Below are 25,721 nucleotides of genomic sequence, written 5' to 3'. Positions count from 1 at the left end.
TGACATGGCCAGAGGGGAGTCAGACTGGAACCGCAGTGGGTCTGCAGTGTTCTGAGAGGTTGGCAGAGTACTTGCCCGTAAAGGGTAAAGGTGTGGTGGGAGTAGTGGAGTAAGGATTTCTTTGCTTTAGACTATAACAACATTTTTGATGTCTCACAACTTCTGGGATCATCATCTGGGGGTCGTGACCCACTGGTTGAGAAACCTTGCCCCGTGTGCGACGTAGGTTTAGTTGAGTCAGACCTGAGACAAATAATCCCAGTCCCCTGTAGGTTTGTCCTGAGCGGGCTGTCTACAATAGCAAAATTTCACTTTGCTTCCTGATATTTTTCACAGATTAAAATGTTTTTGCAAAATTCTCATCAGTGGGTAAAGTACATGACTTCACTCAGCTCTAAAACCAAACATACACTCTTTCAGCTGTGTGAAAGCCCCTCTGAGGTCATAATAAATACCAATCCGTACAACTCTGCAACCCCTTCCGTTTTATATTCTCATTGCAGTTGTGCCTAGAGATCCTAAACAAGGATCCAAACCCTGTTGTATTAAGCAATGTATGAATGCATTATACAAAGACAGTCCCTGCCCCAGAGAACTTGCAGTCTAGGATTCATTAATCTGTGGTGTTTTGTCTAAAGGAGGGCAATAGAATGGTAGAGTCGTATGTGGTTACTTAACTTGGCGGTCACAGGTGTTTTCCAGACTCAGTAAAATGTACATTAAAACCTTTGTTCTGGTGCAAAAGCCAGGCTGATATTTTTGAAATTCAAGTCCAAAAAAAACTTCTTATGCCAAGATTCAGCCCAGAGAGACTTGTTAGAGCCAAGATATAAACCCCCTGCAGATAAAGGCTTACAATGGGGGTGCTGACACAACCAGGTGCGAATGAACTACTGTAATAAATGTTTTCGTTTAAAGCAAATCTTTTAGCACTCCTAATCCCTATGTGGACCTCAATGAGAGGTTTACACAGCTATTAGGCAGCTCCTTAATGAAAGAGCAGGTTAGATAACATCAGCACATCCCCTTGGTACAGACCATGTTTTTTTTTCCTTTGGGGAAGGAAGCCACTTTCTAGTAAAATCATCACAGTATCTCTTCCAATTCAGCCTTCTCAGTGTGAGATAAACCAGAAGGTAAAAGATCTTTAGAGCTCTCCTTGTCATACCGGATTCTGTAATCTGAGCAGAAATGTACATGGGAAGCTTCTTTGTTTGTTTAAATAGGGGGTGGTTAGGTCAAATATTAGGGCCAGATTCTGCTACTTTCTCCACAAGCAATAGCATTGAAACCAATGGGTTTACCTGTGCAATCAGGTGCTTTTCAGTAGAGCTGGGCAAATAGCTGATTTTCCAGTTTGCTGGCAGTTCTGAAAAATAAAATCAGAATTTTTAACAAATTGAAAAAGTCAACCAAAATTTCATTTCAGGTCAAATGAAACATTTGATCCCAAACAAAATTGTTTTTATTTCTGAGCATTTTAATCTTTTATAAACAAAAGTAAAGGGAAATGTCCCCTTTTTATCCATTTGCCCAGTGGTTAGCACACTCACCTGGGATGTGGGAGACCAAGGTTCAAATCCTTGCTCCAGAGCAGGGATATGAAACTGGGTCTTCCACAATGTAGGTGGGTGCCCTAAGCACCGAGCTATCTGTATAATAAGAGTCAGAAATGTCACTCTGCATGTCACTCTTAAGTCTACAATTTCTGTTGAGTCAGTGTGAAGCAAAAGAAGCAGCTAAAGCACGGTGAGAGATCTTTGTTCAGAATATGACCAGGCTGAATCATCACTGCGTTTCAGAGTCTGTTACCATCCAATTTTTAAGTTCTGAGCCATTTTTGGCTTTTTTACATATGACTTTACACCCATGAGACAGCATAGGCTTTCAGATACTGAGGCTATCACCATCTCCTTCTCCTTCTTTTTGTGGATGGCACTTGAGTCCTGAAAAGGGGAGTGTGTTCAAAACTACTCAGTGAATTCATGTCAAATTCGTGGATCATTTCAGTCAACCTGAAACTGCAATTTTCAACAAATAAAATTATTTAACCGAAAAGTTTTTCCCGGCTCTACTACTCAGCTCGTCTAAGGGAATCAGGTTCTAGTCCTTTGGTTTTACAGAAGAAAGTTTGTCTAAAGCCGAAGCCTTTTAGAAATGTTTGAATAATTTATTTTTATTCCACTGGGAACAGTAGTTTAAAAACAAATAAACATTCTCCCTCAGTGATGGTAACCATAGCCTTGGGTTACTTCACCAGAACGCTCCTTGTTTGTCTGCTTTCCTTTCCCAACTTTATAGAGATGCAAAAATAACTGCAGATGGCACATATAGCATGAAGTACCCTCATATCCACGTTTGATGATCTAAGACAGTGTTTCTCAACAGGTAAATTGCACACACACACCCCGGGAGTGTCACTAAAGATATTTGGAGGTTATGAGGTGCTGAAAATCTTATTACAAGCTAAAGCAAAGAAAATCTCACTTCCCACAGTCCCCTGTCCTTCAAGGTCAAGTATTCTCTGTCAATCTCTTGAAACACACAATTACATTATATAGGTTTATCATTGGCATCACTGATACTTTTTAATTCTTATCTTTATAGTAACTGTAAGGGAGGTGGGGTCATGAAGATTTTTTACTTCAAATTAAGGCATCGCCAATCTGGAAAGGTTGAAAAACCTTGATCTTAGGTGCTGGGTCTGAACTCTCCTTCCTGCTCTTGGCCTTTTGGCACAATTCAGATTCATGTCTGGATCAGAACTTCAGCACAGGCCCACCTCTCCAGTTATTAGTAACGTGGGTAAGGGTGTCTTCATTGTTGGCAGTGGACTATATCTCCCATGATGCATCATGACCAAAGACTCCCAGGATGCAGCTGCCTCACATCAGTCTTGCATAATGGGAAATGTAGTCAGACCAGGGAGCTCTGCCTATAGAATGGGAGCATAAACCACCTGAACTACAGCTCCTATGAGACACCATGACAGCATTTCCAAATTGAAATATTTTTGTGTTTTGGCCCAAATATATGTGGGGGGTGGGGTGGCCAAACACTTTTCCATTATAAAAATAAACAAACCAAAAAAACCTCTTGTTGAAAATTTTCTGTGCAGGTGGAGACAGGAAGGGATCCTGTCTTCTGGTCAGCTCTAATGATTTTTAACTTGACAGTGTCCCTTGTAATAGGGCGGTTGCCTGGCACGGCACCTTCACTATCACTGAAGGAAGGGAGGTTTCTATGTAGATGAGAGAGATTGAGACGTAGCATCACCAGGGCAGAGTATTGCTGCACAACTCCTCTGGTAACTGAAGCATTTGTGTTAATTGTCACTTCTTCACTGACTGAGGGCAGGTCTACACTACAAATTTACATCGGCACAGCTGCATGGCGCTGTAGCGTATCTGGTGAAGACGCTCTAAGCTGACAGGAGGTGGTAGCTATGTTGTCAGGAGACGCTCTCCTGCCAATACAGCGCTGTCTACATGGGAGGTTAAAGTTGATATAACTACGTTGCTCAGGGGTGTGCATTTTTCACATCCCCGAGTGACCTAGTTCTACCGAAGTAGTGTATACCAAGCCTAAGTGTGATTGAAAACTTGCTGTTGAATGACAACTTCCCTAAAAGGGATGGAGGAAACCATTAAGGCTCTGAGGTGCATTGTCTTCAAAAGAATAGTTGATGAAGAACAAGTTCTCATCCTTGCACATCCCACTGTATTGGAAATTGTTTCACAGTGGTTTGAAGGACACTGAGAAAGTAACGCAATGCACCGGACTGATACTTTTGCACTGTACCTACTGTAATGTTGAGATCTTCAATTGTATGAGTTTTTCAATTTTTATGATTCCCCTCAGCCCCCTGTTAGTTTGTAAAATATGGGTTCTACTGTGTGTGTGTGTGTGTGTGTGTGTGTGTGTGTGTGAAGAAAAAGGGGGGAGGGTGGGTTTAAAATATGTATGAATATAAATTCCTTCATATCGTTCATGAAGTAATCTCCCCGCAAAACTCCTGCAATGAGACTACACCACTGAATCATTCCTCTTGCTTTGAAACACTTCTGTCAGGTCAGTGGCAGTGATGTTACCAACTTATATTAAAGTGAAATGGACAAAGGCTTTTTCTGGGTGGGTTTGATAACAGCACAGTGGATTATTGATTCTGGCCACGTAGAAATGAAGATTGCTAAAAAGCTTTAAATGATTGCTTGTTGCCTAGGCATTTGCTAAGTGGGTAGCTCTGCTCTTACATTATCATACAATGAAATCACATATCTTGGTGACTGTGGGTTTCTCTGAGGAGTCCAAAATCTTCCGCATTAACAAGGGACGTCAGTTGTCGCTAACGAGTAGCAGAAAGGTGATGTCAACTAGAAGATGGACAGAGTTCAGATCGAAAGCCAAATGCTGTGGTTGGCCCAATCTCTCTATCAAGGACCATACCAAAATGCTAGATGGAGGAAAAGACTTGGTTTGGCTATTAAATCCCCACCATGTTACTTAACACCAGGATGGTGTCTCCTCTTCTCTGCGTCCCTCTGGGTTGGGTGTGTGTGTGTGTGTGAGGGGGAGAACAGCCAAGGAGAGAGAAAGGGTTATAGAGATTGAGAGGCAGCACACTCCATTGGACAGTGTGCTAGACTAGGACTTGGAAGAAGGTGGGTTCTTTTCCCAGCTCTGACATTGGCCAGCTAGGTGACTTTGAGTTGATTCACCAAATGGTGCCTCCATTTTGCTATTTGTAAAACGGGGGTTGTGATACTGACCTCCTTTGTACCATATTTTGAAGTCTAAGAATGAAGAGCCCTATTACAAGAAGGAAGTATTATTACTAGGTAATAATAAGGTTTGCCAGAAGGCCACCAAATTTAAGATGGATCAATTGGGCCATTGTAGTTAGAATCCACCTCTTTTGGGGACTCACTAAGTGAATAAAACTTAGGGGGCTGTTTTGATATGGTAAGTAGACGCTCATGAAAAGATTGATTTAGTTCTAAAATGTTAATGATGGATCTTTTTCCCCCTTGGCCCTCCCATTGGTTTGAAGCGGGGATGTAAGTGTACATGTCTTGTGATACAGCCTTTCCTTCGTAGAAATAAAATACAGCCTGTGTATATGAATGCACTAAATGGAATGAAAATTGTGGCAATATTAGCCTGGAAGAACGCTGGCCAAATTCTAGCTTTCTCCCTAGCTATGTATCTCTCTGCAGGGTTCAGTTCTTAGACGTTTTGTTACATCCTGTCCGAAAGTGTGGTGTAGTCCTGTCATACACAGGTACCACACACCATCACATATGAGGAATGGATGACGCAAACTGCGCAGATAGCTTCATGTTTTCATATCGGCGTAAGGTTGTATAATGTGTCCTTGCTATATTAATGTGACTCTGTTATTTAGCTCTCCCAAAATGCTTTGGCCTTCTTATCTTCAAATGCCAAGCTTCTGTCAAAAGCTACAGGAATATTTATGTTAACAATAAAGAAAACAAAGCTCTTTGGTGTTCATTTGAGGAAGCCACTCAGTGAGTGGGAAATTCAGTAGTTTTGCATGCAAATCTGAAAGCCAAACAGAATGGTGCATCTTCATAAGAGCTATGGAAGAAATTCAGTTCTAACGTGACCTGCTCTGCTGTCCCTAAGAAATGCTTCTTTCTGCCTTTAGAAGTATTTGCACAGCTTGAGGGCGAGCTTGGAATGTAATGGTCTGACAAGTTCAACTGAGTGGAATTTTTCTTTGTCTTAAGTCACTCCATTCGGTGAAAGCATTGCACACTGAATCTGAACAAAGGGTTTGCTTTAATCATTTTAATTCAGATGATTTTGCAGAAGGTATAATTTTTGCTGTCATCCCACATGTTCTGAGTGGCCCTCTCATTAGGTTAAAAAACGTGAATTGGCCAAAATGAGCATCTCACACAATTTACGAGGACTTAATTAGACTTTTTCTTTTTTTAGCTTGGCAAGCAGATGATCATTTAATTTTGTTAATGTGAGTCTGTCTTTATTTCCAGCTGGTTCGCGCAGATTCAGTGGCACTCAGTGGCACATGCAGAACGTCATTAATGACTCTGTGGAGAGCTCAGACGATGAATTTTTTGATGCCCGAGGTATGTACAGGTTTTTTTTTCTTCCCCCCAGAATTTTACGGCAGTAACATAAGTAACTACATTTGGATTTGCTTTTTAATCTTCTACCTGCCAGGTCAAGTTTTGTAGACTTCAGGCCCTTTCTCCTGCAAAGTCTTATGCATGTGCTTAAATTGCACACTGCGTGTATTCCCATTGGCGTCACTGAGGCCACTCAGTTTGTAAAGTGAAGCATACATGTGAATCTTTGCAGGATTGGAACCTAAAAGCCAAATCCTCAGGGACCGGATTATCTAGCCTATCAGCTAATCATCCCTTCATATGTCACCTATCATCAGAGCATCAGAAGTACTTTGCACCCACAGCTCCTAATGAAGTCCATGGGAGTTGCGAATGCTCAGCACCTTTTGAAAATTGGACCCTCCATCTTTATTCTGGCAAAACTTCCGCTGAAGTCGATTAGAGTTTTGCAAATGAGTGAAAACTACATAATTAGAGCTTCAGGATATGAGCCATAATGAATGCGGTCAACAGGTTAATCTGAAGGGCTAATTTCTTTCTGTAACCTCCTGGGGCACTTAGACCATGAACAACTTTTACTAGGGAATTCTGGGTTGTCTTCTGTAACATGCTGGGGAGTTTTTGGATTGGAGCCGATGTGGTTTTGTCTACAGGAAATTAAAAATGCGAACAGCTAAACTGCAGGCTTCCGTTGTGTCTTTTCCCACAGGAGATGACTGAGTCTGTCAATGTTGAGAAATCTACTTGTAGCAGTTTTGTAATGTGGGCTGTTTGAGGTGGAATAAGATTCTTTTACACGCCAATAGATGATGCAAACTCAAGTTGCATTGGTGCCTGAATTCCAGGAGTGAAGAGGACTAGAAAAAGAGTTCAGTGAATTTACTGGATTTGTAGCACTTGGTAATTTTAAAGGGTGGAGCAATCTGTCTGGTCAGAAGGAAGAGGATTCCCCCCCCCCCCCCAAGTTGGTTGATTATAGTGTGTACGTATGTGTTTGAAATAATGAAGAAACAACAACCCCACAGGCCAAAGCTAAAATGTCCAGATGCTGATTTGAAAGCACATATATTTTTTTTCCATTTGATTGTTTTGGGTAATGGCATATTCAGCAGGCTTCTTTTGATGACTTCTTTTTGAAAAAAACATTCAATGCTTAACAAAGAAAATGGATATTTTATTTCTAATGGCTGAGATTGTTAAATTTCCCCATCTGTTGATATTTATAGTACAGAGCTGACATTTTTCCAAATGCTTCCACTCTCTGTTTGAACACGGTTTCTCTGGAGCAGATAGAATTAATTTTATGAACTTTCTAGGTTCTTGCCTCATTATTGTGTGTCGGTTGGATGTCTGGGGATCTTGATGGTGCTACAAAAGGTAATTGATGTTTTTAGGTAGTATCCAGGCATGCATGTTTGACTGCTTTGTCTGCTGTCTTGCAATAAAATTTCATAGTTCAAAATGGTATTTCTTTTCCGTTGGTGGGATTATTGGAGAACCAGCCTGCATTCATTAGAGAGCCACCTGGTGGGTTTTCACATTGACATATTTTTGAGTTGAAAGTCAGTATGAAGGAGACATTTTGTCAGGGTTTTTTTGTTTTTTTTTCTAAGGGAGGGTGAGAAGACAAAAAGGCTGCTGCAAAGAAGATGACAGTGCAAATATGAAAATCTGCCATAAACATGAGTGGTGTGAAGTAGTGTAATGGAGGAGGCAGTTTGGTGAATTTAGGAAGAGGAAAATCCAAGCACTTTTTGTTCAAATGATCAGTAGCGTAACTTCAGAGGAGATACAGCCACTGTGTTAGATTCTGACCCCAGGTCCACTGGTGGTAAATCTAGACTAGCTGAACTGATCTCAGTGGAGCTATTCTGATCTCAGTTACGTGAGCATAAATCAGAAATATCCTTCTCCCTACCACAGGCTGTTTCATTCTAGATGTATGATTAGTACAGCTGACCTATTACCTGGGGAGAAGTGTGGTCTGAGCACAGGACTAAGAGCCACGGACTTTTGAATTCTCTCCCTGCCTCGGACAATGGCTCCCTCTATGGCTTTGAACAGATTGCTTCGCCTTTCCCCTTCCATTTTGCTCTCTGTGAATCACTTACGGTAGCTGTAAAATTAATGCCAATTTGATACTTGGAAGACAAGGTGTCTGCCTAAGAGCTATATTTATTCCAGGGTTGAAAGGCAAACCCTTGATTTCTAAATCAAAGAAATAAAAACGTGTTTAAAATAAAATTTCATCATGAAATTTGGGACAAAATTCTATTCTTGTTCGTACCCTTGCCATCCATGTGGGGCAGCGGAGGGCTGCAGAGGGATAGGCAAGGGTATTCGAACGGATGTCTTTCTGTGCAGTGCTGTACTTGTGTTGGGCCCAGGATATTCGAGAGACAGGGTGGGTGAGGTAATATCTTTTATTGGACCAACTTCTGTGGGTGAAAGCGACAAGCTTTCGAGCTTACATAGAGCTCTTCCAGATGCCTTTCTGGAAGATGTGTGTTGACTAAATATAAGTTATTGGGCTGAATGAAGTTGACCTGGGAATCTGTTTCCATGACTCTCAAATGAAACTTGCTCACATCATATGGAATCACAGAAGATAGAAATGGACCCAGTAAAGTTACAGCTATAGCTCAGACAAGGTGGTGTTAATGTTCTCTGCATTTTCATCCAGAGGGACATGTGTCTATGACCTCCCCCTTCATTTATTTGTAAGCGCAGTCTCTAGAACAAAATTTTCTTATCCCTGACCTCTGCGTAGTATTAGTAGTATTGTAGTGCTAATGAGAGTATGCTGTTTAGGGCCTTTCCTGACTCTCAGAAAAATGCATAGCGTTGCAGGCTTCTTCTGTGCTTCTGTAAATTAGAATTAAAATATTACTGGGCTGTTCTATAGGGCCTTCCATCTGAAAATCTTCAAGTTGTTTACAAATAATTAATAGATTAAGTCCCACAACACTCCTGAAAGGTAAATAAATATTATTTACCCCCTTTATATGTGGGTAAACTGAGGCACAGAGTGATACGTGACTTGCCCGAGGTCACACAGCACATCTCTGCCAGAGCTGGGGATAGAACCCAGAGCTCCTGGCTTTGAGCTGTGTTCTGTAAGGAAGAGCCTTGCACGGTTGCAGTATTTCTTACAGGGGCTGACTACAAGATCTCAGCTGCTGTAGTGGGACATTGTACAGAGCAGGTCACTGCTAGCATATGAAAAACCAACTCAAGTGACTAAAACATTCCTCAGCGTAATAGCTTCCTAAGCAATTTGCATTATGCAAAGCTACTGTTGTAAGGAGGCTATATGATAGGTAGAGTAGATGATGACTCTTACGGCTCATTGTGATGCGTTCCATCTTTCTCCACGCTTTGTCCAGTGACTTACTATGGACTAACAAGAGTGGACAGTGTTAGCTAAACAGCTACAGCCAAGTTAGCAGAAATTTGCACGCACACTGCCCCACAATCCACAATCCACGGGCCTGACTCCGAGCCCGTTAAAATCAATTGAAGATGTCCCATTGATTTCAATCTTCAATGGGCTTTGGCTCATGCTACTGAAGTTGAGGTATGTTCATACCTGAAACTTTGTACCCATGCCACCCTGTAGTGGCTGGTATGCACATACCCGAGCTGCGTTATGCATATTGGAATATTTGGCCCTAAAAGCATGAAAGATCTTGGTGCTTCTTGGAAGTGGTGCATTTTCTTAGCCAGAGTGATTTTGCTAACTTGGAAAAACATTTTTCCAACTAGAGTGATGACTTGGTGCTTTCATGAGTATATGGGGCTGACTTTTCAGCAGTATATGAGTAATGTAGTGGATGAGAGCTGTGCCAATAACAATCATATTTAAACAAGGTGGTTGCTAGAAAAATATTAGCCATAAAATCCCTGTACATATTTGTCAGGGAAACCATGCTAACAATTGTGTTAGACCATGATTGAAAAGAGTGCTGCAGGGTACTTGGGTAGGTGGCTTGTATAGCACCGGCTGTCTAGGATGGTTTTTAGAAGGAATAATTCCTGACTAATGCAGATTTCTTAGCATGGAAAGTCTTATCCCATAAGGAAATGGAAAACAAGCAAAATGTGTATCTCAAATTTTTCTCAAATATATACTTGAGATATATTTTCTCAAGTATTTCAAATCTCTTTTCCCAGGAGCTCACTAATGCAAAGAAGGAGTAATTTCTTGGGACAGAGTGATGTGAATGAAGACATGTAGAAAGAAGAGGATTCTGAATGTGCAGTGGAAGTGTAAGGCCAGATCTTCCACTGATGTATATCAGTATAGTTCTGTTGAAGTAACTGGTGATATGCCAATTCAAACCGGCTGAGGACCTGACCTATATTGTTTAACTGTGTATTTTTTTCAGTTATCGGTGAGGAGAGTGTAAAAAATACACATTTAACTGTCAAACAGTGAGCCTGACTTTCTTCTTCTGTTGGCACCACTGTAGCGTTTTAAGAGCCCTAAGAGGAGAATTGCCAGGCTTCCCTCATAGCTTTTAACTGTTAAAAATGATTTATTAACTTTCCTGAATGTGCTATTTTCACCTAGCACTTTTTTGCGGCAATAGGTGTGTCCTTAGTAGGTCTTGCCTTTTAGTGCACCGAAAACACCTGCTTTATTTTTCAGTGGTTTCATTTTAAGTCTAACTAGGCTCAGCCGAGGAATGTGATACCAATTAAGTAGAAGATAAATCACAGGAGTGATGCTCAATCCATTTAGCAACGGATGTGGACATCTGAGATTGAATTTGAGACCCAGTCTCGGCACTATGCTTCCATAATCCATATCTATTCAGCACCATTAACCTAAGGAAGAGCAAGGCTGTCTGGAGTTGCAGTTGTATTTTCAGAATAAAAGTAACAGAGACTGGCACATCCAAGAAGAAGTTTCAGTGCTACTGTGTTGGAGCCAACTGCACCGGCATAAAAGGATAGGAGGAAATAGGATAGTTATTTAGTGCTAGAAATAAGGGGAAAGCTTTTTTAAGAGGTGTCAAGAACTTATTTTCCCTGGAAATAGATAATTTTATGCCAAATATACATGTACGGTTGCATTTAAAAGTTCTCTTTCAATGTTTTTAAAACCCGTTTTGTGTGTCTATGAGATCTTTGATTTCCAGGGAAATCAAATAAGTTCTTGACACCTCTTTAAAAATTCTTCCCTTATTTCTGGCACTAGATAGGATACGTTATTTCCTCCAACCATTTTATGCTGATGCAACTGGCTCTAATACAGTGGGGCTGCTGTTTTTTCCCTGTGTGCCAGTTGTGGATACTTTTACTCTGCAAATACAACTGCAACTCCAGGTAGCCTTCTTCCTTAGGTTCATGGGGCAGAAGCTAATCTCCATAGGTGAGATTTTCTGGATAGCATTCTGTAATGGTTGTGTAACTCGTCCTTGTTGTGGCTCTCTGTCTCCCTCTAGTAGATGGACCATATGAAGCTTTAAGAGGCAGTTACGGCCTTTGAGCTCACACATATGGAACATTTAGCTTGGGCAGTAGACACTTATCGTTTTAGATCCAGAAGTCACTGGTTCATTCCCTGCTGCTGACAACCTCCACAGGGGTGTCATGTTAGGCTTGCTTCATGCTCCTTAGGTCTGTGGCTGCGATGGTCTTTGCACGGAATCGGTAGCTGCACTGTCTCCATGCCTATATAATCATGGATGCTGGCAGAGATACTGTCTCGTGTGTCTGCTTCAACGTCAGCAGTCAGGGCATCATGCAGCAACTGTCTCAAGATGGGGCATTTCAATATACCTTTTAAAATAAGCCTATTTTTAAATACTTGGGAGATGCTTAGACACTGACGTGATGGGGCCATACGAGCACCTAGATGCCCACTTTAGCTTAGCTACAGTTACTTTTCATTGGCAATTTGACAGGAGACGGAGGGTATGTTTATACTGCAGTCAGGGACTGTAATTGCAGCACGTGTAAACATACTCCACCCCAGCAGCCTTTAACCCAGCTTGGGTACCAGAGCAGTGCGGCCATGGCAGCCCAGGCTTCCAAACTGGCAGTACAAATCTGCTTGGGTCCTCAGATAATTATTCGATCAGATAGCCTGCACTGAAGTCCATGGTGTTGTGGCTTCACTGCTGTTGGTACCTAAGGGGGGTCCAGTGAGCAAGCTCGAGTATGTCGACATGTTCTGCAATCACACTCCCAGTTGCAGTGCAGTCAACTCTATCGTTAAACACACACATGCCTAGATGACTATTCCTGGAAAGCCATCGCTTGATTGACACTTGCCTCAGTTACAGAATCTGGCAAGATGACCTGGATTCACAGCATGGTAGAGGCTTACAACCAATGTGACAGGCTTCTGAGAGAGGAACCCATAGCGAAATTGTGCTGCAGTCCTCTCATTTCCTTACAAAAACCTCCCTCTTTCAGGTGGAGACCTCTGCCTTTGGAGAAGAGGGGAGGGGGACATCACTGGTGTGAGATCCTGTTCCCTAATCCTGCATATCTTCTTTGATTTTGCTTATGACACCCGTTTAGATAAATGATGTCTCTTCCTGTTATACACATCTCCTATGAGCAGATGCATTCATTTCCCCCACAGCTTGCATACAGGTCCCATTAGCTGCTCTTTTGTAAAGTTAATGACTCTGCACAATACTTTGATTAGTAGTACATTACCATGAAAATGGAAGCCGTATGCAGCCTAGCTCAAGACAAGGCAATATATTTTTTTGAGAAGTATGGATTCAGAATACCAAAGACGAAAATCACTGGGATCATAGAGCAGGTGCAATTAATACCAGGCAGTCTGGGCATAGAGTCACAGGGCTACAGGCAGATTTTGAGGGCACAGCTTGAGGTGCCTGATCTTCAGAAGGTGGGAACCCAGCATTTCCAGAAAATCAGGCCTTTCTAAGGGGTGTTAGGGTGCAGGACACCCAAATACAAAGACATCCAAAAAATCACTAGCCACTATTGAAAAGCTTGGACTTAGGGTGATCAGATGTCCTGATTTTATAGGGACAGTCCCAATATTTGGGGCTTTTTTATATGGGCTCTTATTACCCCCCTGCCCCCGTCCCGATTTTTCACACTTGCTATCTGGTCACCCTCCTTGGACTACATCCTTAAAGTTGTATGGTGTTCTATATAGGTATGACGGCCATCATCTTGGCTGACACCAGGGGTTCAACCAGGGACCTCTAGTGCTAAAAGCAAGAGTCTCAAGAGCCTGAGCTAAAGAATCCGCCTCTGTGGCTGTAACACTCTCATCTTCTAGGAGGGTGGTGAAGCACTGGAATGGGTTCCCTAGGGAGGTGGTGGAATCTCCTTCCTTAGAGGTTTTTAAGGTCAGGCTTGACAAAGCCCTGGCTGGGATGATTCAGTTGGGGGATTGGTCCTGCTTTTGAGCAGGGGGTTGGACTAGATGACCTCCTGAGGTCCCTTCCAACCCTGATATTCTATGATTCCGTGGAGTGGACATGCAGAGGGACATGTAGCACAAACTGATTAGTGGCTGCATAGGTAACCCATAGCCAATAGTAATGGGACTTGGACATCAAAGTCCCCAAGGCAGCTATGAAAATCTTAACCAATATCCTTTTTGTAACAGGCAGGTGTTGCTGATAGTTGAACTGAAACAAAGGTGGCCTAGGTCAGTGGATTCAGGTGGCATTAAACAGGGTAGCTCAGTGGTTTGAGCATTGGCTTGCTAAACCCAGGGTTGTGAGTTCAATCCTTGAGGGGGCCATTTAGGGAACTGGGGTAAAAATCTGTCTGGGGATTGGTCTGGCTTTGAACAGGGGGTTGGACTAGATGACCTCCTGAGGTCCCTTCCAACCCTGATATTCTATGATTCTATGAAAGATTAAATCATTTTATACCATTGTGCAAAGCCCTAATTGGGCCCAGCACAGACATACTGTTCAACTTGGGATCGCTTACAAGATAAAGCCAGATGTGCATATCCTGGGGAAGGCCCAGAGCAGAACCACCAAATTGATCAAAGATAGAGGGTCTTGGTGCTAACTGAATTGTGTAACTATAATGGTGCCATGCACTGTAGATACTGCAGTGACTGGTAACCTATAAATAGACGAGTGAGAGGTGGAATTTAGATAGCTCATCTCATCCAAGGACACCCAAGTTCTAGAATGGAGAAGAAGAAGCTATGTGAGTGGGAGGTCTCATTGTCAAACAGAAATGCCAAGACGGGCTCATAGAAACATATGTAAGGATCTTTTTGAACTAAGCAGCAACAGGAGAGTGGGGTCAGAGGGAGAAGTATGCGGACACTATGAAAATGTAATAAGAATAAACATCCAGCTCTTAGGATTGGGTGGGCATATCCCATGATAGCCATTCCCTGCAGTTGCCGTGGGCCTGGCGATGGGAAGACCTCTGTCCTTGTGATCAGCTTCTTTTTAGGCGATTGATGTGATTAGAATGCACGTTATGCCCACCTGAAATAAACATTTCAAAACTGTTACCATCTCCGTTCAAATCACAGTCGCCAGAGCTGATGGAAAGAGGTCCAGACTGCCACATACACTGTGAGGGCTGCTGGCTTGTCTCCTCCAGCCCAGGAAAGACTAACCCCAGCCCCAAAGTCTGTTCAGGCCCTTCCTTCAGGGCACTGGTCTTCTAACACAATAAATCAGTTCCACATATAAACTTGGGCTTTCCTCCTGACTTGGGGTCTTCTGCAGGGGCACAGTGGTCTTTCCCCTGGTGTGTCTTTCTCTTGTCAGGTCCTGGCCACAGGATCCATTTAACTTCCTGCAGCTCTTCAGTAAGTGAACTCTTTCAAGCCTTTATAAGAATCACCTGACCCCTTCCCAGCTGGGTCTGAATCCCTATTTCAGGCTTAAATGCCTGTTTTTTGGGGGGCAGGGGGAAGGCTCTCTCTCCAAACTGGGCTGACTGCAGGCCCCCCAGTCTTAAAGCGGCAGAACACTGTTACGCCAGGCCACAGCTTCAGAGCAGATCCACTTATTGTCTCAAACCTTTGAATTGGTTGTTTCGGCTGTTTGTAGTACAGACTTGGCTTGAAAGGCCTGTTTTATTTTTTCTTCAGGTGCTTCGTTATACTTGCATGTTTAAAATTGCCTTTGGTTAAGCCTATGGCCAAAGTTGAAAAGCAGAGGAGGTTCTGATGCTGCACTGGAAAGAGAATACCTCGAGTGATGTTGATGAATCGGGAACTAGGTATTGGATCTGAATACACATACAATTGGTGTTTCATTCCCTAAAAGCCAAAGGCTTTTGGTTGGGCACCATTTCTACTATGAGCTTAATAATGTTTTATGATTAGAAGGATAGTAATGAGTTTTTAAAAAAGTCCTTGAATGCCTCAAATTTCTGCTTTTGAGTCATCCTCAAAAAGTTACTATTAGTGTTCTTTGCCCTTAGCACTTCTTGCAATAACACCAGCTGCTGATAGATTCTTTCAGAGAGTTGACAAAGGAATATGTTGAAGTGAGATTGAAGTATCTTGAGGGTGAGAGAAGTAGCTAGAATTGCTCATGTATAGAACATACCCTTTTAGCTGGGAGCAGCACTCCAGCTCATTCATCATGGCTAGGGGAAGCAGAAACATATTTTTCAATCTCCTGGCCTTGGTACAGTATACAGAGCCACAGAGTAGTGAATAAATGAAGTGTCCTTTCAAACACTGTTGTGACACAGCTAAAGCAATTGTGTGTGTGTGTGTGTGTGTGTGTGTGTGTGTGTGTGTGTGTGTGTATGGAAAGGTTGTAGAAACAGCAAAGACATATTTTGCAGCTAAATGACAGCTGTTCACTTCTGGTGATTGCCTTTCATTTCCCCCCACACACATTCTAGTGAGTAGAAAGAAATGGTGATCGCTGTTTGTACTGCAGTAGCAACTATGGCAGTCTGGTGTATAACTGGAGTCCTTTGTGCTAGGTGCTGTACAAACACCATAACGAAGAGATAGACAGTTCCTGCCCCAAGGAGCTTACAATCTAAGGTGATACAAACGACGAATACGGCATATAGATGCGGCGCACAAGATACTGATGAGACAAAAGTGGTCAGGATGAAATGTAGTGGTCACACTTTGCTGTGAACATTCCAAAACAGAGCGTGTGTGTGTGTGTGTGTGTGTGTGTGTGCGCACACACACAGAGAGGGAGTGAGTTAGGGTAGGGTAGGGTCACCCAACTCCCGTTGGCTTTAGTTGGCATTGGGTGCCTTACTGCCTGTGTAAATTTCCCTGGTGTGTATTACCAGCAGGTGTACAGAAAGAACTTGTGGTTTTTTTTTCTTTTGCACAGCTTTAATCAGCAACTGACCTCAGGGTGGCACGGGTGAGTACAGTGATGTATGGCAGCTGTTACACCCCTGTGTCATCCTCATCAGTTGCAGTGCAGAGGGGTGGCAGGACAGCAACCTTCATGGGGCTGCTACTCCCTTTCCTGCATGGGTGATGGGTAGAACCATGGCTCCACCTCTCCCAATGCACTTGTTAGCACAGATATTGCGTTGGTGCAGATTGCTTCTTTCCCACTGGAGCCAGGGGGAGCCAGAGGCCAGAGTGTAGCTCTGATACATGCTGATTCCTGGTCTGCCGCTGGGGCCAGCACCTCGCTACAGGTTGCTTCTTACTCAGCTTGTGGCAAACCCACAATTTGGGGGAAGTCAGGGAAGCAGGAATTGGCAAGGTCTGTTCATAGAGTAAGTGGAAAGTAACTGTGAACCAGATTTTTAAACGTACTTGGGCACATAAAAATGTAGATAAGCACCCGGTGGGATTTTCCAAAGCACCTTTGTGCAGTGCGGGTTAGGCACTTCTGAAAATCCTGTTAGGCACTTATCTGCATCTGTAGGTGCCCAAATACCTCTAAACTTCTGGGGCTATATGCCTTAGTCACAGAGGGTGAAATTTTCTTCTGTGCACAGAGCCAGCTCAGGTCCTATGTGCCATTGATGTCCCATGTAAAGCAGCAGATTGAAATAGTATGGCTATCTTAGGGAAATTCTGGACATTCCCCTCCATAACACCAAGATTTGAAGGATAATTTCAAGACTCTTGTACTGTTCTCTTAGTTAGTTAATGAGGTGATGCCGACTAAACCCCACCATCTACCCCCACAAACACATGCACTCTTTTAATTCAGATATTTTTTAACAAAGTAAATCTATATTTAGACCTTCCCAATACAATACAGAATTTTAGATGCAAACTCTTCCAGAAGCCTGTGATCTTGGCAGAGTGGCTTCAAACTAGATAGTTATAGACAAATATTGTGGGAGCTAAAGGTACCTTATGCAGAGAGAGGCTAAAAAATGTTAATGAGTGACCTGTATACTGAATCTTCTTGTTCTCTTTCTGCCCTTCCCTCCTGCTCTGGGATTTTTCCCTGAAGATGCGTAGTTATCTTAGGATAATTATAGTTTGGGCAGACACAAAAAGCAAAGGTACAGTGAATACATTATATTTAATGTCCATCAGTAGCAACAACTGAAGGGAATCATGAAGGACAAATAAAAGTCCATTTACTGTTCATAATTTTGCCATTGTTTAAAGCTCTCATGAAGTTCCTCCGTGCTCTACTACTTTGGGCTTGGTGCACGACTGTGTTTTGAGTTCTGCACAAGTGAATGGTTCTACATTACCAATTTCCTTGTTCATCATGGCTTGGAAAAACTGCATTGAGCCGTGGCTGGACGGCGAGGGGAGAACTCAAGCTTCTGAAGAACGCTGCTAAACCAGGAGCTGTCTGGCACTTGCTGCTCAGTGCCACAGCGAAGCATATAAATGGAATGCTGCTTTTGCCTTTGGGCAGCCCCATAAGTCATTCTGCCTCATGTTGTTCTGTTAAAAGAACCAAGTGGTTTATATAAACTAAGCAGCAACATGCAGCAAAAATGGAAGAGAACAATTATTGTGCTACTCGCCCATTTTTCCTGGTGTGTTTTATTAGCAGGACGAAGATGGTATTGAGTTTGAAATCCTTTTAATAGGTTACTTGAGCCTTAGTTATAAGGCCTGTGGCACATAGGGGAGTAGGAACCCTGCATGAACTATCCATGTTGCCAGAGCCTGTATGGGGTGGAGAGCAACCACCAGCCTCGTATGTGCGGAGAATGGGTAGGCAGGGGCAGGGATTGGCAGAGCTAGAGTGCAGAGCAGTCAGTAAGCTGTGGTGAGATTTAGGAAAGCACTTAAGCCTGTGCTTAAACTCATTCCTACTTGGAAAAGCACTTAAGTGGGTGCTGAAGTCCCACTGATACACATATACCTAAGTAGAAATGGGTTTAAGCATATTCTTAAGTGCTTTACTGAATCAGGGCTGTGATGGCAAACTTGCCACTGAAATGATCGTATGATAACAAACTGGGCTGTCAAACATCTAGTGTTATGACTTTCCTATGGGAATAGAGAGAAACAGGAGCTGGACTGGGAGGAAGTACTATATGCTATTGTAATCTTCAGAAATAAGGGAGATCTGAGAACAAAAAAATTAAGATGAGAGAATAAATACTATGTGACAGATGTGTAGTCACATTGCTTAATATGCTACTGGAAGGCACGCAGATACTACAGTCATGAGCATGGGATAAGAACCTACATAGACTAGAATAGAATGCACAATGTTTCTTTAATGAACATGCTTTCCTAGGATGCCTTAATCCTAGAAATCCTCTCTAGATGATGATTGTCATTGTGATTCTTTTTTCTTGCTGATAACTAATCACACAGAGCATTAGGTATCCTGGAATGATGAATGCAATAATAATGAATGTTATACAAATCCCATGATGACTGGTGATGGTTGCCATTAGAACATATTGATTAAAGCGTGGCATGTTTATCACTCTACATTTTGTATGGTTTATAATACGGTCAGATGAAATCATAACTAAAGCATAATTTGATCTTTCCAGCAGGGGATCTAACCATTGGAATGATAGAAAATTGGTCAACACGGTACCCTTGGAGTTGCCTCTGAAATAAATAATTATGGAAGTTGCTAGTGCTCTTTGTATACAAGAAATAAGCTTGATGCAGAAAGGAGCATGTGAATTATGAACATGAACCTGGGAATTAACATCTAGACTTGTTTACACACTAGGAGTTCTCTGACCTTGCCAGCTCTGAATATAAAGTGCCCATTGACGTCGGTGTGCGTTCATCTGAAGGGAGCTGGCAGGATCAGGCCCAGTACGTTACTCCATACTACCATTATGACAGCAGCATAGATCTCATAGAGATTATTTTTTAACAAGAGATGCTTCAGAGCAAGTGATTTTATGCAAACCTTTTAAAGTAATATTTTGTTATTAAATTTCAAAGAGAACCCACAGAATGACAGAACAAAGGGATAAATGTGGAGTTAATTATTCCATTGAGCATATACCAGTAATGCTATATTATCATCATACTTTTATGGAAGCTGATTAAATTACTTTCAGAATCTTATTTGATACAGACTGTTTAGGGTCTTTTTTTTCCCCCTTTGTTCCCTACTGCAAAATAATCCTGGTTAGCTGGAAATCAAGCTGTGTAATTTAGAAAACAAGAAAAGCCTTTTTATGGAAGGGTATAATTCAGTTTGTTTCAGTTTTCAAGCTGTACCTCAGGCAATTAGTTACAGATCTCCAAAAGAAATAAATTCATTTTCAAGTACCTTGAAATATTTAGAACACTTGTAAAATTGGTTGACAATACAGTAGCTTGCTCCAGTGTCCCTGGATATTTTAAAATAGAAATACGTATCCCCAAGCAAGGTCTGTTGAAAACAAAAGAAAAAAGCATAGTTTGAAAAATATATGAGGATTGTGGGTTGTTTTTTGTTTTTTTTTTTTTACCGGGAAAGCTCAGATATAAGAGAATGACAGTGTGTCAGCTCACGATCTCAGTATGTAGAGGATGGTAAACCAGGGTATGATTTGTGCCAGCTTGCTGCGCAGTAATGTTCCATGTGCTATAGCCCCTCTTCATGACTTTCAGTGTACTGTAGTAATGTCCACCTGAGACACCACGACCCCCAATCCCTTTTCAGAGTCACCACTTCCCAGGATTCAGTCCCCCATCCTATTTAGTGTTCTTTGTTCCTAGAAGTCTGACTTGACCATATTGAAATGCGTATTATTTGCTTGTGCCCAGCTTGCCAAACAACGCGGGGATCACTCTGTATCTGTGACCTGTCCACTTCATTATTTATTACTCCTCTAATCTGTGTGTTACTGGGAAACTATCAGTAATGATTTTGTTTTCTTCCAGGTCATTGATAGAAATGTTAAATAGTGTAAGACCCACTGGAAACATAATTGCTTGGTCATGATTCCCCATTTACAACTACATTTTGAGACCTATGAGTTCCCCAGTTTTTAATATATTTAATGTGTGCCATATTGATTTTGTATCATTCTAGTTCACTAATCAAGGTGTCATGTAGTTTGACAAGATCTATTTTCTATAAACCCATGTTGATGGCATAAGGTATTAGTCGTCTTTCTTTCTTTTCTAATTGAGTCCTATATCAGTGTTCCATTATTTTGCCCTGGATTATTGATAGGCTGACAGACCTGTAATTACCTGGGTCATCCCATTTTTACCCTTTTAAAAATATTAGCACAACATTAGCTTTCTTCCAGTCCTCTGGCACTTCCATGGTGTTCCCAGACTTGCTGTAAATCAACATCAGCAGTCCCAGGAATCCTCCAAAATGACCTATAAAGCTGGTGGGAAACTTTCTGGTTGAACTTTTCTTCATCAGAACATGCCAGTTTGTCAAAAGCAACATTTTTTGCAGAAACGTATAGATTTTGACTAAATTTTTTTGTTTTGATAGAAAAGTTGGGGGAAAAGAAGTGTTTCAATAAGGTTGAAACAAAACATTTCAATTTCTCATTTTGATACAACTGTTTACTTCAATTTTTAAAAACTGATTGTAAAATATACTAAAGTCAAAACGGGAAGGAAACATTTTGATTTTGTACAAATGAAATATTTCAATCCACCCAAAACTAAATTTAAGTGTTTTGTGGGAGTCTTTCAGTTTTTTGCTTTCGTTTGTTTTCAGAATGGATTTTTTTTTTAAACTTCTGCCATTCCCCACAAAATGGAAAATCCAGTTCTTGCCCAGCTCTAACAACCTATTTCCACAAGATGTTTGGGGTCAAGAAATCAAACCCACCGCCTTCCATTGGCTGCTTTTGAGTGGAAGTGGTAACTCCCATTTGGTAATCACGGAGCCCTCAATGATTTTTCTTGACACTTTATGGTATGTCCCTTCAATAGCTTCCTTTCCATGAATATACTACTGTATCAGTGGCCTGATAACTCTGTATGGTAATAGCTGCACAGCTTGAGATAACTTTTACCTCTTCAGTACCATCTGGAGGCTATAGACTCTGAACCAAACTTAGTTGTCTGATGTGAAAGCACAGGTCCCATTGAAGAAAAAGTGGAATTGTATGCACGTAACTAAGGGTAGGTCTACACTTACCCGGTAGTTCGGCGGCGAGCGATCGAACTTCTGGGTTCGACTTATCGCGTCTTGTCTGGACGCGATAAGTCGAACCCGGAAGTGCTCGCCATCGACTGCAGTACTCCAGCTAGATGAGAGGAGTACCGCGGAGTCGACGGGGGAGCCTGCCTGCCGCTTGTGGACCGAGGTAAGTTTGAACCAAGGTACTTCAAATTTCAGCTACGTTATTCACGTAGCTGAAGTTGCGTACCTTAGTTCGAATTAGGGGGTTAGTGTAGACCTGGCCTAAGGGTAGAACTGGGCTCCAGGTCCTGTCTCAGCTTCTTAATTTCTTTGGTTACACATCTTAACGTATATGCTCCTTTCGTCTAGAGCGTTTCCACACTGATGTGCATTTGGGGCCTGAGCCAAAGTCATTAAGTCAATGGAAAGATTCCCACTGACTTCGAAAGGCTTTGGTTTGCGGCATTAGGTGAGAAAATTATGTACTTCCAAATGTTATTGCTATCGAGACAATAAATTGGGTGGAAATTACCATTTTTTTTGTGCCATTACAAAGGCTGCGATGAGGATTTCCAAAGCAGTCTAAAGGGAGATAAGCGCCTTTGAAAATCTTAGCCTAGATTCTTGAACAATTGGGTTATTTTTATGTCAGTACAAGAAGCTGCATTAATATGAGACATCACACCATATTCAGAAATGTCGTCTTCTTTGTGCAGCATAGTGAATATACAAGGCCCTGTGTACCAGTCTACATATGTTGTTATATTAACAACAGAAAAAATTCTTAGGACTTCTAAAGTTGCTGGTCTGCTTGCTTTTCCTGGCTCCTGTCTCTGGGCCAACTGTCTGTCTGCTTTCCAGGCCCTTTGTCTCATCTTCTAAGGAGCTTTTCCTGTCTCTGTGTTTTAGATTCCCGTTTTCATACAGGTAGGACTGACTTCTCTCCCATGCAAAGATGCTTCTGCATCGCAAAATAACATTGGGGCTGACACTGCATCATCCTCTTGTCTCTCACAGCAGTGATTCCACAGTGGCTCAGAATCTTGGCTGCATAATCTCACGGCAGAGACCCACGTTAGTTCTTTGCTGCAGTCATTGTCTCTCTCTTCGTTATAATTCAAAAGTCCCAGCTCTGTCTCTCCCTCCCCCATAGCTGCCAGGTACTTGTCTCCTCTTCAGTCCTCTCCCGTAGTTATATGCTTTCCTCTCTCTGCTCCAGATCCTCTTCTAATCTTGCAGCTGGACTTGCTATGTGAGTCACCTTTTGCCACTGCCATCCTTTAGTTCCTACTGGGGTGCTGGGTGTGCAGCAGCACCCCCTGGCTTCAAGTAGTAATAACCAAATATATGCTTTCCACTTTTAGCACCTTCACTATAAAAATTGTTCCAACTCCCCTGCTTCCTTCAAATGCTCTCAAAAGATCCTAGATGTGAATCCCCCTTCCATGAGCGGCGGGTGGAACCCCCCCCTTCGGGAGACTATCATCCCAGCTCTGTCCCTTCTGCTTGAGGGCCCTCCCACCCCCCTGACGGCTGGAGCTAAGAGTCCCTTTCTTCCCCCCCGGCCGCCAGATGGCCCGAGCCACTCCTGGCTGCCGGGTGGCCGAGCTCCAGGCTGCCAGCTGGAGCTGAGCCCCCGCTGGCTTCAGGGAAGAGAGGGAGCAAGGGCAGGGCCTCGGGGCACAACATGGGTGGGGCCATGGCCTGGGTTAGGCCTTCCCTGGCCTTTAATACCCACCGCCCATGCCCTCTTCCCCTTTTGTTTCAATTCTTGAGCAAAGAGCTGATTTACTCATGGCAACTATTTCTTCAAAATGTCTCTGTCACAGTGCCTCCATGGGTCACAACTGAGAATACCAAATTCAGGACAAACCCCTGAGAAACAGGGCAGATACCCCCACAAACTGGTGGTTATTCTCCCATAAGATCTACCAAACCAGCAACAAAAGTAAACTTCTGTTTCACCACATTGGCTAACAAGAAGTCAGAAAAGCAGTTTCCTTAGGTATTCCAGTCCTTGTATTACCACCAAAACCACTAGATTTAAAGATGAGTGGTTTTTAAAACCAATTTCATCAAATAAAAGGTGGTTCTGATCCCAAAGGACCAGCCGCACACCCAGGTCAATACACAACTCAGATCGTACCCAATAATCACGCAGTTGCCAGTCCTTTAGTATCTAAAATCTAAAGGTTTAATTATAAAAAGAAAGAAAGGTGAGAGTTAAAATTGGTTAAAGGAATCAAATACATACAACCTTTGCAAAGTCCTTGGTTCAGGCTTGTAGCAGTGATGGAATAAACTGCTGACTTAAGTCAAGTCTCTGGTTGCTTCCAAATCACTGGAAGGTCTTCAGTTCTTTGGTTAGAATGCTCCCATTAGTACAAGTTCATCATAGTCCAGAGGTTTGAACTGGAAAGAGGCAAAATGCAGATGTTTCCAGAGCCTTTTATAGCTTCTGCCATGTGGAGGGGAAATCCATTGTTTCAAACAAAGCCCTCAGCACAGCTAGTGAAAAATTACAGGTAGCAAGATGTTGTTTGGAGTCACATGGGTGAGTCACATGTCCATGCCCATGGGTGAGTCACATGTCCATGATTTCAATTATGAAGTCACAGGAGAGGCCATTACCTATACTTCAGCTGGAATGGTCACAGGAAAGTTCATTCAGTGTAGATGGGCGCTTTCCATTGTGAGGTAAGTGTTCTTTTGATGGGCCATTTAACTTGAATGGTCCCTTCAAAATATGCAGGCAAAATACCTTGTGGGTGGTACTACAGGAGCAAACATATTTGAAATACAGGTATAGAGCCAATTCTCATAACTTCAAATACAAAAATGATCCATGCATACAAATAGCATAATCATATTCAGCAAATCATTACCTCTCCATAGACACCTTACGTGACGTAATTTGTACAAGATGTTGCAATTATATAACAGTGGTAGCAACAATGAGCTACATGGTCATATTTAATCAGATGATGTCTCAGTCTCCTGGCAAGCCTCAGAGACAGCACTTGTGACACTTGTCACACATAAGAATCTCAGCCTATTATGTTGAAGTGGGTGTGACATTTGCCTCAAAAACTCTTCTCCTTGGGGGAACTGCTCATTTCAGTAACATTTCAGGTTGACAATTTTCACATTTTCATGAACCTCAGTTAGTGTTTCAGAAGGTGGTTTTAGGAGCAGGATGATTCTTCTTTGTATTATCGTTGTGCTTAAAGGCACCAACTGAAATCCAGGTCCAGGATACCATCTATGTTTTGCTTGTTGGTTGGGGGGACAGAATCACCTTACCGCCTCTTCTCTAATTTTTAGGTAACTGCGTGTTCGTGTTTTTAAGGTGGAAGTGGAAGGGGCAAACTGATACTAGCCCCAGTATGGATCCTGCCATGTATCTAAATGGCATTCGCTTTAGTTAACCTATCAACATTTCAGGAAAAATCTGTCGCAGTGATGCTGCATGAGCCTCTTAATGCCAAGGGATAAATCTTTGCCATCCTGGAGGATGATTATTTTTTCCAGATAATGAGTTTCTTTGTATTATTGGAACCCATTTCCATAAATACAACATTTTGTTTAATTTTACAAGTTAGTTCTTGAGTATTAAGAAAGAAGAAATTGCTAAAATTCCCAATGTATGTTTATCGCACAATTACAGACAACACATGCCACATGAGGATTTGTGTTTATCAGGTGCAGTCTAAAACTGCCACTATGGCTCTGGCATTGTTTTTATCCCTTAATTTTAATTGTGTTGGGATATAATAAATCCATGGAGAAGAATCTCTGCCCTGTTTCTCTCATATTTCCCTCTCCTCCTCTTTGCTTAATGGATTTTTCTATTGCAGGAGATGTGTCGTGATTATACTTTCTGGATATTTCTGTGCAAAATGCGTTCAAGTGCTTCCTGTTCATAAATCTTTTAAGCTGTTGCTTAAAAATGAATAGCAGCTATTTCTGGTCTCCCATAGTTAGCTATATAAATGAAAGCCAGTACAGCATCTTTCATCAGACGGTGGCTTTAACACTGGAGTTGAGTTGCTCCATAGCAACTAAAATACACTGTGACAATAGCAGTTTCAATATTTTGATGCTAAAAGACTTGAAATTAAAAATATTTTTACAGTTCATCAGTGAG

The 25,721-nt window shown here is 42.1% G+C and overlaps 1 protein-coding gene across 6 annotated transcripts in view; it reads left to right on the top strand.

Moving 5' to 3' along the window:
• The window catches only part of PITPNM3 (PITPNM family member 3), a 357,167-nt gene that overhangs the window by 103,026 nt on the left and 228,420 nt on the right, over nt 1–25,721 (top strand). For 4 of the 6 annotated variants that reach the window (XM_065573369.1, XM_065573367.1, XM_065573371.1 and 1 more), the window contains exon 2: nt 6,018–6,113. The exons of the other annotated variants lie outside the window; for them this stretch is intronic. In XM_065573369.1, the coding sequence (XP_065429441.1) occupies nt 6,018–6,113 (96 nt within the window). The remainder of the gene's footprint in view (nt 1–6,017; nt 6,114–25,721) is intronic. 6 annotated transcript variants of the gene reach the window in all.

Source organism: Chrysemys picta, chromosome 19, assembly GCF_011386835.1.
Source record: "Chrysemys picta bellii isolate R12L10 chromosome 19, ASM1138683v2, whole genome shotgun sequence".
Taxonomy (NCBI): domain Eukaryota; kingdom Metazoa; phylum Chordata; order Testudines; family Emydidae; genus Chrysemys; species Chrysemys picta.
Note: the sequence above shows the minus strand (reverse complement) of the source record. Positions and strands in the feature narration are given on the sequence as shown.